This window comes from Sciurus vulgaris (genome assembly GCF_902686455.1).
Source record: "Sciurus vulgaris genome assembly, chromosome: 16".
In the NCBI taxonomy this organism is placed as follows: domain Eukaryota; kingdom Metazoa; phylum Chordata; class Mammalia; order Rodentia; family Sciuridae; genus Sciurus; species Sciurus vulgaris.
In genome coordinates, this window is record NC_136477.1 from 28290480 (window position 1) to 28308497 (window position 18018).

At 41.6% G+C, this 18018-nt stretch overlaps 1 protein-coding gene across 1 annotated transcript in view; it reads left to right on the plus strand.

The window, feature by feature from the left end:
* The first annotated feature begins 850 nt into the window (after positions 1-850).
* The window catches only part of TRANK1 (tetratricopeptide repeat and ankyrin repeat containing 1), a 137223-nt gene continuing 120055 nt past the window's right edge, over positions 851-18018 (plus strand). Inside the window, 1 exon segment of the mRNA XM_079115631.1 lies at positions 851-996. Coding sequence (XP_078971757.1) covers positions 974-996 — 23 coding nt within the window. The 5' untranslated portion in view covers positions 851-973.

Below are 18018 nucleotides of genomic sequence, written 5' to 3' on the forward strand. Positions count from 1 at the left end.
TTGGGTCGGATCCCTGGCGGGTAGAAAAGTAATCCCTGACCCAGAGAAGCTGTGAAGACCCGGGGGAGTGGAGGGTGGGAGTGAGTGTGTTGGCCAGGACCGTTGGGGACCTGACCGTCGGGGTCGTCCTAACCGCCTCCCAACTCTTCGGGTCTTCATTGTCTCTCCAGGAGGTAGAGGAAGTAGGCCAAGACCTCGCTTGGCGCCTTGCTTGTTGCCGCCCGCGGGGAGAGGTGGCCTCGACATGAACACGGCCGTCAGCGTCAAGAAGCCGGGGGCCCCGCTGCCGGCCCCGCTCCAGAGCCCCCAGCGCCCCCAGAGTGGAGGGGCGAGCCCACAGTGAGTATGGGCGTTCGCCGATGGCTGAGGTGGCCGGAAGTGGGAGCAAGTGGGAGCCGGGGCCGCTTTGGGCTGGAGGGAGACGGAGGGAAGGAGGGACGCCACCGAGGCCGTTAGCGACCGCGCTGGGCCTCCCGACCACTGAGGGGAGCGAGTCCGCTGACGGCCGAGGCTGGGGCAGGAGTGTGCGCCCCGACCCTCGAGGCGACGGGCGCGAAGCACTCGTTTTTCAAAGGCGGCCGAGAGCCACCCCATTGGAGCCCTCACATGCATGATGTGAGACACCGAAACGCCCCTTTTGAACACGATGACAAACACCCCCTCCCACCCAGCGGCGACGTGCACGTGACAGTTTTCGGGCTCTCGCAACTACGTGGAAACTTGGCCTCGGTCTGGTCTGCGGCTGCATTCCGCCTGGGCGCCGGGACCCCGGCGCCCCGCTCCGCTCAACACGGCTGGGGACCCGAGCCGCAGGGAGCAGGGGCCCCCGCGCGCGGCCGCTGCCCCGCGCCGCCCCTGCCCCGTGCTCCGGCGCCCGGACCTTGCGGGCTTCCGCACCGCCCGCCGCGCGCGCCCCCCGGGCAGCGGCTCCCGAGGCGGCGGCGGTCCCGGCGCGGTCCCTCCGGCCCCAGCCATGTGGGACCCGCGGGCAGCTAGGTGCGTAGCGGCGCGGGGAGCGCGGGGCGTCTCCGGCCTTCCGGGCCCGCGCCCCTGCCTGGCGGGAAACGGCTGCGCGGGAGCCCGCGACCCCCGAGGCGGAGGCGCAGCAGGCCCGCCGGGCCATCCCCCGGAGGCCGCGGCCGCCCAGAAGCAGACCTGGGCCTGTCGCGCGGGGGCGGGCGCGGGGGCGGCTCTGGCCTTCCAGCCCCCAGGGACGAGGGCACGCGCTGCGACAGGACTGCGGCGGCGCGCGGCCTTCCTGGCTCCCATCCGGACCTCGAACCTGTCGCCCTCGGCCCACTTCCACCTCCTACGGGACCCCGGGTGGCCCGCACAGTCCCCGCGGACGCGCCCCCGGGGCACGCACTCCAGAAGGCTGGCGCTCGGGCGCAGGGCTCTGCGGGGCAGGGAACGGCGCCAGGCTGGAAGGGCGGGATTTGTGGGGAACTTCCCGGCAGGAGGAGGCCTCCTTCCCTGCCTGTCCGGATGGGCTTGGCCGAACGGGGCTACAGGGCCCACCTTCCTCTTCCTCTCCGATAACCGGGCAGGGTGACAGGGGGATCCAAAGCTGGCAAGCAGAGCCCTCCGAAGCCCCAGCTTATGCTTCAGAGCGTTTCCCAGCGGGTGTTAGGATCCTGTTGCCTTGGAAGAGCGCTTCGTCCCGCTCACTTCCCCAACCCTAGTCCCCCCCAACCCCAACTCGCTCTAGCGGGGAGCCCTCAGCCCCACAGACATGGGCTTGCAGTTCGGGCCACCTCTTCTCCAACTGGGAGCGTTTTTGGGTTGATGCAAGCAAGCTTTGGTGTTTCCTAGGGAAATTTTCTAGGGAGGTGTGCAACTTGAAAAATAAAGGAAAAAAAAATAAATTGGAATAAAAAGGAGATTCTGAGGTCTCCAGTCTCCTGATCTGCCTCTGCCCATTTGCCATGCTGCAGGCAAGCCGGGACCCAAGGGTCTGTCTGACCTTCCCAGCACTGACATTTCTCTCCTGCTACCTAATGCTGAGCCTTCTTGTAAGCCAGGCATCCTTTTGAGGCAAGGCTGTTACCCCAATGGTGTGATTTGTTGAACATCCTCTTTGGTGCTTTCTAGAAAGTACCATCTTGGGGGATGTGGGTGGCAGGTGTCAGAAGTTTGTTTCAGTTGTTTTTAGTCAAGTCTGTTTTTTGGATTGCAGGACGGATTCTTGAGTCCGGAGTACCCTTTGCAGACTCTTGCGTCCTCTACGAGGGATAGAGGTGGGATGGATGTATGTGGCATGCTCTCCCAGACTCTAATCTCTCTGCAACAGGCCTGTGGGTTTTTAAGTCTTTTTAATTTTTTTTTTTTTTTTTTTTGACCAAGACCCACAATAGAGACTCACCCACATACACAGAGGTGTGTAAAACTGCATCAAGAGCTTCTGTAGAGTTGTTCTCTACAAGATGACGCACCATGATTCTTTCCATTCTGTTGGACTTAATCTATTTTAAAAAGCTAGTCATAATTAATTAACTTGATTTTATGATTGACTAACCAGTTTTAGGTGACAACAGCAGAGCTACAGATGCTTTTGGTTACACTGGTTCTGACTGTCTATCCGCAGGAGCCCAATGGGGCATTTGGGCAGTACTGAGAAGGTGGGTGCATAATGAATCCTTTTTTTTTTTTGTCGTCATATTTTAGAAGGAAAAGAAAGGAGAGTGCTTCAAGGCTGCGGTAGACTTTGGACCTCTAGCTTCCAAAGAGGATTCTTTAAGTCTGATTAGAATTTCACAGCTGCAGTGTCAAGAACTGGTTCTTAATTATTTCCTAGAGGAAGAAATTGCAACCTAGGAAGACCATCGCTCCTTAGTCATTAGCTGCGAGAGTAGTGGATTTGGTAATAGACGTCTGCTTTCTTGACTTCCCTGCCCCTGGCAAATAGAGACTTTGCCCCCTAGCATTGCCCTCTAGCATTCTTAAACTTTCTTTTATAGCTTGGTTCTATTTTTCTGTGGTTGCTACCAAAGATCCATTCTGTGGTGTATACACTCTTATTTTATCTTTGCTTTTTGGAATGAAGATTCTTTTAGCAGCAAAGAAGAGTCTGCAGGTCCCAGGTTTGGGATATTTTTGAGAACTGAAGTGGAGGTTGGAGTGTGGGCATCTGGCCATTGTTTTTAATGATCTTGAGGAATGAGCCCTCCTCTGATTTTCCAGATGGGCAAGTGAAGCTGACAAGTTAGAGCTTTGCCCCCAGAATGACCACAGGCTCACTGTTTTTGTAACAAGTTTCTCAAGGCCAAACACTATAAGAAATCTTTTCAAGGAAGAGTAGTTTGGGGGAAATGGACTTTCTTCTTAGCAAAGATGACACTAAGTTTTAGCAGCAGTCTATGCTGGGGGCAGTGGTGGAGAGAACAGGTGAATTTAGTTTTTTAAAAAAGTGTTGAAGCAGGTCAACAGGCATCTTTGGAACTCGAAAATGTCATAGCGTTGAAACCAAGAGCAGTGTTGTTATTTTGTTTTCTTTTTTTTTGTTGTTGTTTATTTTCCCTGACCAGACATTTTTCTTGATGTTAGGTTGCATAATAAAGTGTTGCCTTATTTCCTTGGTTTTGTTGAAAATCTGGAAAAGTGAATGAGCTGGGTGAGTAAAGTGATACCCTGGACTCATTTTACCTGAATCAGCTCTATTTATTGCCTGGATGTTGACCCTCAGTATTAATGCCCATGCTGTAGTCACCAGAGCATGCTTGTCTGGGTTTAGCTTTATCTGTCTTTGATGTTCCAGTGATACTACTTATATTGGAATGTTTTTATTTAGTTATTTTTGCTGTTCTGGGGATTGAACCCACGACCTTGTACATGGTAGGCAAGCACTTTACCGTTGAGCCACATCTCCAGCCCAGGTATTTGTATTTTCTAAGTACTGGGTCTTTCTGTCAACAAGATGACACTTGAAAAGGGGTCAGGGTTGCTAGCCCTGAAAAGCAGTGATGATATTTTGGAGGAGACAAGGCCAATGTAGAAAATATATAATGAATATTAGCATTATACTGGGCATATTTTTTTTTTTTTTTTTTTGGCAGTACCTAGGGTCTCATGCATGTTAGGCAAGTGCTCTACCACTGATCTACATCCCTAGCCCCCTTTTTAGATTTTTTTATTTTGAGACAAGGTCTCTCTAAATTGTTAGGGGGGCCTCAAATTTGTGATCCTCCTGCCTCAGCTTACTGAGAAGCTGGGATTACAGATATGCACCACTGTGCCCAGCTCATTCTGGGCAATCTTGATTTATTGTGATAAGAATGCTTAGATAGCAGCCTTGAACTGGGATGGACTCATCCTTCATGTTTAACTGTGACCTCCTGGGCAATCTCTTTTGGTCAACTCTGGACCATCTCATTCTCTGCCTATCAGAGTCCACTGTACCTGGGGACCCTCAAACTTGGTGACTTCTAGGGGTCATCTCATTCAGGCCTGAACACATTGTTCTGGTACTAAGGGTTCTCATAATCTAGCCTCCAGAATTTCTTTGTGATGTGCGCGTTCTCCTTACCTATCCTCACCTCTTTTGCTTTTCATTTTTCAGGTCAGTTTTGCTCCTCAGATGTATTGGGCTAAAAAGAGTGTAACATATATAACAGGCCCACTAATGATGATAGGACAGAGTTAATGTTGGGCAGACCTGTGAGAATGGGTTAGTGAAAATGTAGGCAAGCACTGGGGTTTTTATCTCCTGAATGCATCCCAGGAGGAAGTATGGGAGGTCCATTTTTGAGCTGTACCTAGACAGATGAAGAGAACTTCAAGCAGGTGGAATGAGAATCTAGGAGAGAGAGAAGAACATTTTACATAAAAGGAGCAGCTTTGTCTTAAGAATAATGGTGAACAAAAGAAATTTTACTTCAAACACCAATATGATCATAATAAGTTTATCCTGTACCAGGATCTATGTAAAGTGTATCTCATATATTATTTAATTTCCATAGAAGTATTATGAGTAATCCCAATTTTACAGCTCTACCTACACAGAATAGGAGCTTCATGAAAGGAGTAGTGGTTTTCTGTCAGTCTTATTCACATACTCCAAGCATCCAATAAAGTGCCTGGAACATGATAGACAATATTTTTGACTGACTGAGAAAATGTGGAGTCCAGTCCAGTCATGTAAGGTAATACTGTTCCTGTTTCTAGCAAGGAAACTGAGGCCTGGGGTTAAGTGAATTTTGCTGCCTGACATCAGGCCTGAAAGAGGTGAAAGTGGGATTTGAACTCAGGCTTTTGGGCGTATTGTTCTGTGAGGAGGATATTGCATTCTTATGTCATCCTCTGGTGCTAGCCCCAGCCTGGTTACATTGCAGTGCAAAGACTTGTAAGTAGGAGGGAGCCAGGTGAATTTGGAGTCATGTGAGTATAACACAGCAGGCATACTGTTGGAGTAATGGTGGAAAGGTAAGGGAAGTGGTGTGTATGGGAATCTCAGCTATTTGGGTTTTATTCTAAACAAGATTAGGAGCCATGGAAAGTCTCTCTCTCTCTCTCTCTCTCTCTCTCTCTCTCTCTCTCTCCGTGTTTTATTTATAAGGTTAACATTAGAGGGTGGGAATGTGGATGAATCAATCTGGCCAAAGTCTATACATTTTTCAAGGCCAAATCAAGGCCCTGTGTTTCAGGAAACTATCATCTGGTGGTAGAACTCGGGCTAGAACTTAGGTCCTCCCAGAACTGGTAAAGAGCTACCCTTCTTCAGTTGTTTCTGTTTTCAGGGGAGAGGGTTCAGTTTTATTTATGGAAATCTCCTGGACCCAGTCATAACCCTCTCCATGCAGTAGCTAATGGTGTTTTGGTTTCTCCTCTGGGTTTGACTTGCCCTTCATGTTGAGGGAGAGGTGGTGTGGAGGCTATGAATTAACATTTCAAACAGACATGCTTTCATTAAAGAACTTTTGAGAAATGCATCCTTAGGTGACTTCGTTATTGTGTGAACATCATAGAGTGTACTTACACACACAGGGAAGGCTGGGATGTCACTGAGTGATACAGTTTAATGGGATCACCCTAATATCTGCAGTCATTTTAATCAAAACGTTATGGGGTACATGACTGTGTTACAGACACACTAGGGGAGGGATCTGGAGGAGGGAATGACTGGACTGCTATTAGTTATAACTCAGGATCTCCTTTGAGAAAGCACCTTTGTTCAAGACCTGTCACAGGAGTGCCTTGTGCCCTTCTGGCTTCTCAACTTCACAACCGTGTATAGTTCCCAGGTGCTCCAAGGGATGGCAGAAGCCTAAATGAGGGGATTTAGCACAAATACCTGAATCAAGATTTCAGAATAAATGGCTGGAAACTCCAGCTGGTGGATGCTTAACCTCTTCATTTGTCTTGAGGTAGAATGTGCAGTTTTAACCTCTCAGTTGTTTTTCAGATTGACTTTTGCAGCAGTTCGATTTTAAAGCTTACTCTTGTTTTTTCCCAGTCATCCTCACCCTTTGTGTACTTCATCTCTCCCAGGGATTGTTAAAACAGATTTTGGTTTGTGTTTGTATCTTTTTTGGAGAACTCCATTTACTTGTGTGAATCTTTTGAACTTCTAACATTGTGCTAATTGTGCCCCTTTTTTATTGAATGTTGTTAGAAATATTCAGTGAGAAAATGCCTGGAAGGGTTTAGCACAGGGCCTGTCATATGGTAAGTGCACAAAACATTTTACCTATTCTCATGCAACTGCCTTAAATTACTCTCAGTCACACAGCAATAGGGAAAACAGCAGTCTGTGGCCTCTGAGGAGGTTTTGTGGGTCCAGGATTGCCACAAACAAAGGGAGGTCTTCTTATTGCCACCTCTTTGGAGGTTAAATGCACCAGTAGTAGAAATTGATCTACTTTTGACCTTTTGTGTTATTTCTTGATCATCTTCCGGGGGTCTGACTTGATTTTTAGGACTTGAAATGTCTGTTGGTCAGGGCCCAAATCATCTGCATACTATCCAAGATGAAAATTTGGTGTAAGGCTCTTAGCTTGTTCTTCCTAGAATGATTGTCTTTAGTCAGAGTTTACATTCTTCTTTCTTTGTAGTTAAAATATTCTTTTTTTTTTTTTTTTTTTTTGTCGAGGGATGAAATTATGGGGATGGGTAGATGGTACTCATTTTTTTGAAAACGCTCTTACTTGGCAAAATAATGAGTTGGCAACTCTATTTTAGGTCCCCTTCAATTTCTTTTTGAGTGTGCAAATGTTATTGTTTGCTAGTTCCAAAAATCTAGGAATTGTTGATCTATAGGATTATTCTTTACTTTTAACAGTTTTGAATCTCCAGGACTAAAAATTGCAAGTGTGGATATGTGGCCTTGAATGCTGACCATTAAATTCTGAGTGAATATTTATTAATTTGTAGATGTTGTTCTCATTTTTCCCCGTATTAGCCAACAGCTTCGGTGATTTTATTTTGGTTGGACTTAATCTGGTTATTTCTGGTTTTTATTTTGTGTGGTTGGCTTTGATTTAGCATCTTATCCAAGGGAACAGCTGACATTTCAACATTTCTTGGCTTTCCAGGAAATGGCAAGAAATCCAACACTAGTAGTGAAATCATTTAGTCCAAATTAACTCTCCCCAAACTTTCTTTCTTTCTTATTCCTCCAGCTTAATCATCTGTCTCAGATAAAGAAGCAGCCAGGAAATTATTTATTTATTCAACCATGCTGAGCCTTTGGGTTGTAGAAATAATAAGGATTAACAAAAAACTTAATTTCTGCCTAAAGAGTTTAGGCTGCTAGCAAAAACATTTAAATAAATAAATGTTTAGCACAGAGCTGCTGAGACCTAGCACAGTGCCTAAAACATAGATGCCGTTGTTGGAAATACATGTCCAAAAGAGTGAGTAAAGAGCTTACACAGTGGTGTTCAGAGCAGCAGCAGTTATGTGGCCAGAGAAGGGCCCAGAAAATCTGAAAGTTCCCTGGGGAAGAGCTGATGTGCATGAAAATCATGCCTGGGAGGCAGGGGAGGCGGTGAGGCCATGGGTGATACTGGAGGGTTTTTCAACCTGGACACAGCATGTGATCTGATAGATTTGGGGACTGAATCACTGATGGTGTTGAAGAGGTTGAGCTGGAGCTGGGTGAGGCTGGAACAGGGAGAGCAATGGAAAGACCAATACTGCATTAACACAAGCTGGTGAGAAAGATATTTCTGGAGGGTGTGTATGAACCAAATTCAGAGACAGCTATTTTGGGGTCTACAGAAGCCCCTCTTTCTGCCTTTCTTCTCTCTGGGTATAGATATTGTGTTTTCTTACTGAATATTGACTTCTCAGGTTGGGAAGTAAGGCTGATCCCCTTTGGGTCCTCCTACCCTAGAGGACTCTTTCCAGAGTCCTAGTTCAAAAACTCCCAGAGTAGGGCTCTGACCTGTTATGTTTGACACATGGAGAGCCCTGGGGCTTGTCTCTGTGCACCTTAATTCTCCTCTGAGAACCTTTGCAGTGAGCTGAGCACCCAAACCAGAGCATGCCTACTAGGGTGACACTGTCCTCTAGCTTGGAAGTGTTTCTTAGGGCCTGTAAACAGATGCTCTTCTTCCCAAAGGAACAATCCAGTAGGAAAAGATTTGGGGCCATTTTCAAACATCCCAGTGGTGACCCCACCTCTGATCGTGAGCCTCATCTGTCTTGGAAAGTGGGCAAGGTCTTGAGGTTCACAGATTTTCTTAGCTGTAGCTGCTTAACTGACTGGTAGTTTCAGGGAACCCCTTTGAAAAATAGGCATATTCTAGGGCTGTATTTTCACCAGATATTTTCTTTTTATTGGGTAAACAAAACAAAAGTTTTGTAAATACTGCAGGAATTATACTCAATAATGGGCAGAGATCCCCACAGCCCCTGGGACATTAATGTGAGCCATCATGGACCAGAGGCAAGACTTATGTTCTAGTTTTGGCTTTCCTGCCTACCCAGAATTGATGGGGGGCAGGGTGCTGAGGTCAGGAAGTGAGCCTGGATTTCACCTCTGGTGCTCTTTACTGTGTGACCTCGCTCTGGCCCTAAGTCTCCATGTCTTGGATTACTTGCTTTAGAAATTGTAGTTCAACCATCTCAGTTTATTAAATTCTTTCTATTTATATGATTCAATGAATATATTCCATGAGGTGTTGTATTAGTTTTCTAGGGTGGCAGTAAAGAATCACTGTCACAAACTGGGTGACTTAACAGAAATTTTATTCTTTCATAGTTCAGTTGTTGATTCCCAGATCTATCCCCTAAGGATCACCACTCTCACTAGTTTCTTAAGAAATCTCTCAGTAGATGAAGTGTACACACACATGCACACATACATACACGTCCTTAAGGCTCTCCAACTTGTTCTCCAAGTTGCTCTATAAATTGCTCTCCAATTTGCTTTTTTCACTTTAATTGCATATTTTGACATCCTATTTATGTAGATCTACCTCATAGTTTCAAACAACTCTACTGTGTTCTGTTTGAAGCTGTACCACACTTTATATAAACTTGGTTGGACTTTTGGATTTGTATCATTTTGCTTTTACCAAGAATGGAGCAGTGAACATCCTTATGACCTTGAATAAAATATGTTTGTAGATTAAATTCCCAGCAGCTAAATAGCTATGTTATAAGTTTGTGCATTTAACATTTCCATGGACAGATGCTGTAGCACTTTACTCTGTCATCAGCAATAGGTGAGATTGCTTTACCATAATTTTGCTGACAAGGTGCTGTTAAACTTTTTTCAGGGCCTTTAATGTACAGAAGCTTGTAGTTTTCATGGATTCATATATTATAATTTTCTTTATGGTTTCTACTTTTAGTATCAGTAGAGTAGACTTCTCAAATGTGAAGATTACCAACTTTTTTTTATTGCATTAAAAATTGTTAAAATTTATACCATTCAGGAATCCAAAAATATAAAGGTTAAAAAGAAGTCTTCCCTTCTCTACCCTCTACCCTGCCCCCAGTAAAAAGTTTTATTTCTGGTGGTTCCTTTCAGATTTTCTTTATGCATTTGTAAGCAAATGCAAATAAATATTCTTATTTAGCTCCTCATTTATTTATTTATTGTTTACACAAAAGGGAGGGTAGTAGTCACATGTTCTGTATCTCTGTTTTTTCAAGTATATTTTGGAGGTTATCCCAGGTTGGTACATCTTTGTTCTTTAAAAAAAAAAAAATGTTGTATAATATTCTCTTGTGAGAATTCTGTGACATCAGTTCTTGGCCGGGTGTGTTGGCACACACCTGTAATCCCAGAGATTTAGGAGACTGAGGCAGGAGGATTGCAAATTCAAGGTCAGCCTGGACAGCTTAGCAAAATCCTGTTTCAAAATAAAAGAAGAAAAAGGACTGGGTATGTAACTCAGTGGTAGAGTGCCCCAGGTTCAATTTCTAGTAATGCAAAACAAAACAACAACACCCCTGCAACCAATTCCATGTTGATGGGCATTAAGGTGAGTCCCAGATCAAAGACCATATGTAAGCATTGCTTTGTTAGATATTGGGCAGATTTCTTCCTGGAGTGATTAAAGATGATCTAAAATTTGTACCTATGTTTTCTTTTAATGCTTTTCATTTATTTTTCTCAATACTTTTAAAAAATGGGATGTTTATATGCAATTAAAATAAACAGATTTTTAAGTATATTTATTTAATGAATCTTAACAAATAATGTATACACCTATATGACCAACCACCCTGGTTAAAATATAGAACAGTTCCACTCTGCCAGGATGCTCATCCATATCTCTTTCTAGTCAGTATACCTCTCTCCCTAGGCAACCACTTTTCTTTCTTTTTAAAATATCTTTAATTAATTAATTAATTAATTTTATGTGGTGCTAAAAATCGAACCTAATGCCTTATATGTACTAGGCAAGCACTCTACCAGTGAGCCACAACCCCAGCCCAACAACCACTTTTCTGATTTGTTTAGATTTACCTGTTCTAGAACTATCATCTAAATGGAATCACACAACATATGCTCTTTTGAGTCTGACTTCTTTTGTTCAATCTAATAATTTTTGAGATTCTTCATACTGCTATGTGTATTAGCAATTTGTTCCTTTTTATTACTGTGGTATAGCTTTTTAAAAATTCATTTGGAACTAATTTTGGCATTTGATGTATGTTTTCTATTGCTGCCATAATAAATGACCACAGACTTAATAACTTAATACAAATTTATCATCTCATGGTCTGTAGGTCACAAGTCTGGGTTAGCTTGGTTGGTTTCACAAGACTGAAATTGGGTGTCGGTTGGCTGGGCTCTTTTTAGGAGAGTCTGCAAAGAATCCTCAACCAAATTCATTTGTGGTTGTGGCAGGATCTAGTAACTTGTAGCTGTAGGAGTGAGGTATCCCATATACTTAATGCCAACTGGGAGCCCTTCTGTGTGTTAAGGCCACCTACATTCCTTTACCTTCAAGGCCTACAGTGATGGGCCTAGTCCTTTGTGAACTTGGTCTGCTACCTCTCTCCTGCCTTCATCTTCCTGTATATATCTCTGATTTTAGCCACAGAGAGTTCTTTGCTTTTAAGGGTTCATGTGATTAGATTGAGCTTACTCAGATAATCCAGGATAATATCCCATAATATCCCTGTCTTAAGGTATATAATCCCAGTTATACCTACAAAGTCCCTTTTGCCAAAAAGTATAATATAGCCACAGGTACTGGTGATTACCTTTGGAGGTTCCATTACTTAGTTTAGTGTGAAGTAGAAATTAACTTATTTTCCAGACATTTAGCTAGTTATAGTTGTGCTGATTGATTCATTCTTTTTCAGTTTATTTAAAAAGCAACCTTTATCACATATGGAATCTTTTGTAATATTTATTTTCCGATGTTCTATTTTGTTAACATTTGTGTGTTTACTTTTTTTTGGTACCAGGATTGAACTCAGGGGCATTCATCCATGGAGGCCACATCCCTAGTGTATTTGTATTTTATTTAGAGGACTGTCCTTTCTGAGTTGCTTAACACCTCCCTTTTGCTGAGGCTGGCTTTGAACTCACGATCCTCCTGCCTCTGCCTCCAGAGCCACTGGGATTACAGACCTGCACTACCGTGCCCAGTGGTGTGTTTATTTTCACATGTTAGCACCACACTTTAAAATTAGATAAATCTTATAAGCACATTTTAAAATATTAGAGAAGATTCTCTTTTGATGCTTATGTTTTAATCAAAATCTCTTGGCTGTTTGGATATGTTTATTCCTTTGAATGAACTTGAGAGTTCTTTCATTAATTTCTTTTTTTTAAGTTAAAAAAATTGTTTTTGTAGTTGTAGATGAGAAGCATGCCTTTATTTTATTTCTTTATTTTTATGTGGTGCTAAGGATTGAACCCAGAGCCTCATAGGTTCTAGGCAAGCACTCTGCCACTGGGCTACAGCCCCAGCCTTACCCCTTCCATTAATTTCTTTAAACATCTTTTTTTTTTTTTTAATTAAAATTTTGTTTTGAAAATATACAGTCATTAATATGGGAAGATCTGACATTTTTTGTGAGTGAATTTGCCCAAGCAGAAACATGTGGAGTATTTTTAAAATTCAAGACTAAGTGTTTTGAGTGAATTTTATTTTTTCTCCAAATAAGTCTTGCAAACTTATAGGTAGTCATAAATACTTTCTAAAGAGATTTTTTAAAAAATGCTCCTATAAGAATTGCATACATACATTTTTTTAGATTAAAAATTTTCTTGTTATTGTATTTTTTCTTTGAAAATCTGTAGTATATATTCTCAGGTTATTTTAGTCTTCTGATAATTTAAGCCTGCAAACATCACATCATAAAGCAGTGTCAATATAATTAACCTCCCCAGGAGTCCTGCTTCTGCTTTTCTCACATAGCAAACTGTTCCATTTGTAATCTAAAATTTAATGAAAAACATGTTTTGAAATACTGTTTAGTCGAGGGACAAGAGTGAGTCAGTCTGAGGTGAGTCAAGTCCTAATATGAATATCAGGGGAAATTTAGTACTTTAAAGTTGACTATATTGAAAATTCTCAACAGTTCATCAAATAGGGATCAAACCAATAGAAAAATAGACTTTTTTTTCCTTCTCCCTCTTAAACAAAAAGTTGTTTCATGAAATCAGGAAATTTTCTTCATGCTTGCTTTACAAGATTAACAGCAGTATTATTGGGTTGCACCTTGGTGTTGTAGGTCGTTGCTCCATTTTTTTTTTTTTTTAAGGGAATGAGTAGTAAGGAAACTTAAAGTTACATGTTTATGGGAATGTTCTGGAGCATTGCAATAGTTTCTAAAGTAATATTGAGGGCAGTAAATAGGTGATGCTTGGAGATGTGAATTGAGTTTACTCAGTGCAACCTGTGACCCCCAAATTGTGTGCTGAAATAATTTCAAGAGAACTTAGTTAATGATTACAGATATTATTCATCTTTATATATTAAATGCTGTGCAAGATAGAAAGACTGCATGAAGCTCAGAGGTGGCAATGGGATAGTGCAAAGAACATGGAAATACTCTACACACTGAAATTCTGGGCAATAGTCTTCATTTATCTATCATGCTCACACACAAGGAATTGAAATCTAAATTTTCCACTGAATAGAAAAATAACATATTAGATGTTGTACCTGGGCTATTATTCTATCCAGAGCCACATTCTCCAATAGAACTTGCAGTAGTGATGCAGATAGTCTAGATCTGCACTGTCAGGTATGGTAACCAGTAGCCACACATTGCCATGGAGCACTTGAGATGTGGCTAGAGTGACTGGGGAGCTGAAGGTTTAATTATGTTTTGGTTGAAATTTAAATTTCAATATCTACATGTGTCTAGTGGCCACCATGTTGGACAGAGTGTTGCAGATAATAATAAAAGAATAGTTATAGTAGCCAAATCAAATAGTAATAGTCAAAGCTAAATCACACTGCTTTTAGCTTTAAGTAACAAAACCCAAAATAAGCAATAAGAATATTTGTTCATTTTGGGACATCCTGTTGTTTGGTAAACTCAGCACTCCCTGTCAACCTCTTCTTCCCTGGCTGCTTACCATTATAGATCCAGATAGTTATTTCTGACCAATGGTTATTTCTGACAGGTGGGATCTACTTGGGGACTTTGGGAAAGTTTCCTGTTTTATGGAAGAGCTGAGTGATGTGGGGGAGAGGGATGTGGCTCTTCCCTTTACCCTCTTCTTGCCTTGAAGGATATACCTAGAGTTTTGGCAGCTTTCTTCAACCCTCTGCAGACAAGCATGAGGTCCCAAAGCCAGTGTGTTTACGATGGTGTCACAGAAAGATGCAGAACTACTTTTACCCCTGACTTCTGATTATGTGAGAAAATTACTGCTCCTGGTTTAAGCCTTGGTCACATATTCTGTTTCTGGGAACCAGACACATCCTGACTGATGGATTCACCTAAAGAGAAGTAAATCCAGAGATGGGCAGGCTTTAGTATTCTCTCAAATCAGTGACTTCCATCAGTTTTCCTGTGATTCCCTGGGCTCTGTCCTCTTTCTTTGAGTGTTGGCTTTATCCTTAGGCCAGAAGCAAATTGAAGCTGAAGTTAGGGTCACACAGCTACACATCGCAATATCTAGATTCACAGCTTCACCTCCATATTGGACAGTGCCCCAAGTAATAATGATCCTTTTCTGGAAGCTTATTCAGAAGAGTGATAAAACATTTCCCCAGAGTACTTCAACAAACATTTCTTTGTTTTAAGGGCCAAAATTGTGCCCCAAACCCAGTACTGAACCAGTCCCTGGCAGGGAGATAGGATTTTCTCATCAAACCCTTAGAATCTAGGGGTAGAGTCAGCTTTCCTTAAAGCTAAGGAGCTTTTGGAAGGGACAGAGGTAAATAACTGAAACAAAATTGGGGTTCAGTTAAATAGGGGCAGTTACTTTAAAGGGACCACAAATGGTCCCCATAGCCAAATGGGTAGAGTATCAGAGCTTCTTAAGTTAACAAATATCATTAAGGGTCAACTTTCATGTTTCTACCATAAACAAGTAACCTATTTTCGTTACAGAGTCATTTCCTGGCACAGGCTATTTTTAGAAACTAATGAAATCTCCTTAGCCACTTATTGGCAATTGATGCCTTAGAAAATTTATTTCCCGAGCTTATTTGTGTGCTGTATAGCTGAATGATGACCGTAAAGTGTCTAGGTCAGAGTCCATTCTTCTCCCAGCTGTTAGCGATATTACTAAGCTGAGAAACTGGTTATCTAGTGGTCTTACGTTTTGTTACCTAATGGTTACTTATTAAAGACAACACAGTTCTCTGTGGTTGAGTCAGATCTTTATAAAAGAGGATATTCTTATGGCCCATGAACTTGAAAAAAGGCACACAACATTATTAGTCATCAGGAAAATGCTAATTAAAACCACAGTGAGATACCACAATGGGAAAAATTAAGAATACTGATAATACCTAGCATTGAAGATGTTGGCAGTTTATACTCTCAGCACACTGCTATTGGGAGTATAAATCAGTTCAACCACTTAGAAAACTGGTGGTATCTACTAAAACTAAATAGTACATCTCCTTTGCACCTCACTGATTTTCTTCCTGGGAATGTGCCCCCCCCATCAAATGCAGATATTATTAACTGAAAGGCATGTATAAGAATATTTATACTTCATTCATAATTATCTCAAATTCATCAACAAGTGGATAAGTCAATGCTCATCAACAGAATGGATAAGTTGTGATATATTCATACAACAAAACACTACTCTGCAATAGGAGAATTGGACTGTTACCTGCAATACTATAGATGAGTCATACACAGATAATGTTCAAGGAAAGAAACCAACTAAGGAGGGCACTGTGTGATTATGAGGTTCAAGGACAGGCAAAGCTCACCTGTGGTTGAGAAGTCAGAATACTGGTGAAGGTGGGGTTAGACTAGAAATGGGCAAGAGGTAATCTTCTCAGGACCTGGAAATGTTCAAATACAAATTTTGGTGGGAGTTATATGAATATAAAAATTAATTGAGTCAGACATTTAAGACTACTGCATGTTACACACCAACTGTGTTTTACCTTAACAAAAATGTTTTCAGAAAAAAGAGGGCCTGTTCAAGATAATGGATATGACATATCCCTACTGTATGTCTTTTCATTACTAATGTATGGTAATTGTTGGTATATGTTCTCTGACAGTTTGTAATTGCACATGTACTTGTTGCATAATATGGTTATTCTTATGGTCACATAAATTATACTGAGTACCATCTGTTTGTGATGTTTGCTAAGAGATGGGTTTTAATTGCTATACTATCAATAGGGTCAGACCTTCTTGTGGTTTTGTAAATAATTTGTATCTTGGCTGCGGGTGTGCGTGTAAATAAGTACTACCAGAGATGGGGGAAGCTTTGGTATCCTGCCATGTTTTGGGGATCTTGGTGTAGCATAGTGTGCATAAGTAAAGTAAATAAATTTCCTGTTAAACGTGGAGTAGAAATATAAGTCTAGAAAATATTCCTTTATATCAATGCATTAATGTTTCTGTTTCTGGATTTCTGATTAATTTCTTTTTACTTAAATTTTTTAAAACTGTGGTAAAAAACACGAAATTTATCATTACCATTTTTTAACAGTAATGTCTTTATTCAGTTTTTTTAACAAAATAATTTTAAAAACTGAAAGCCCCCATATGTAAACAAGAAATTAAAAAAAGTTAGATGGCATTATTATGTACATTCAAGAACTATAACATGTTCTGGGTCAAAGTTCCATAATCCAGTAAATTGTTTTGACTTGTCTCTTCAGGGAAATTGTGAATGTGTACTTAGTAAACTTAAAATGGTTGATGAATTCTAAACTTAGATGACTTAGCTTTCTGTTCCTTACAAGTCAGTAGTGTTAAGTACATTTTCACTGTTGTCCACCTGATCTCTAGAAATTTTTCATTTGCAACACTGTGAAACTCTGTATCCATTAGACATAACTCCACATTTCTCCTTCACCCCACTTCAGGCAACCATTCTGCTTTCTGACTGTATGAGTTTTATTTCTGTAGACAACTCAGAGAAGTGGAATCATATACTATTTTTCCTTCTGTGTCTTGCTCTTTTTGCCTTTCTTTTTTGTGTGTTATTTGAGATTGAATCCAGGGACATTCTATCATTGAGCTATATCCTTAGCCCTTCTTATTGTATTATCTTTTAAAATTTTGAGACAGGGTCTGACTAAGATGCTAAGACTGGCCTTGTGCCTGTTATTTTCCTGCCTCAGCCTCCTGAAGTCTTTGGGATTACTGGTATTAAATGTTTTACCCCATTAGAGTCAATGACATAGAACGGTTATTCACAGCAGGGTAGACTATGTGTGTATAAAAGAAAATTCAGTAGTATTACATTTATATTTGAGAATCAAAGTCCCCATTTGTATAATGCACAGTAAAGTTTGGCTAAAAGGCTTGAAGTTGATTTCTCCTGCCCCCTACTCTCACTCCTATGAAGTCCATCAGCAAATCTTCCTCTCTCTTTCTCCTGAATTCATTCCTGAATTCTCCTTTATTGGATCATTCTTCTCCATTTTGCCTTTGGCCAGGATGTTCCAGAAATACCCCTTAGGTCTTATTAATCCCCAGCTTCAAATCTTTTACTGCCTAGTGCTGTAGCCACTAGCCAAATGTGGCTCTGTATGTTAAAGTTAATTAAAATTAAGTAAAATTTAAAATGCAGTTCTTCAGTCATTTTAACCATACAGGTAATAGCTGCATGGAGGTAGCGTGTTGGATAGTGCAGAACAGAACATTTGCCTTGTCACAGAAAGTTGCAATGGACAGTGTTGCTTTCTCAGTTGCATTTAAGATGAACTCCAAGTCCCTCTGAAGTCCTTCAAGATCCTAGGTCTTCTGTCTGTTGCAGCCATTGCCTATTCCTTCAGCTTCACTTCTGCACCCTCCTCACCTGTCTTCTTGAACTGTGAAACTCAGTGCCTTTGCATATACTGTTGTTCTCTCCTAGACACTACCCTTTGAGATATCTGTTCCTTTTGAATTTTGGCTTTAAAAGTCAATTCTAAGAGAGGCAATCTTGAATGTTTTGAAGATTTC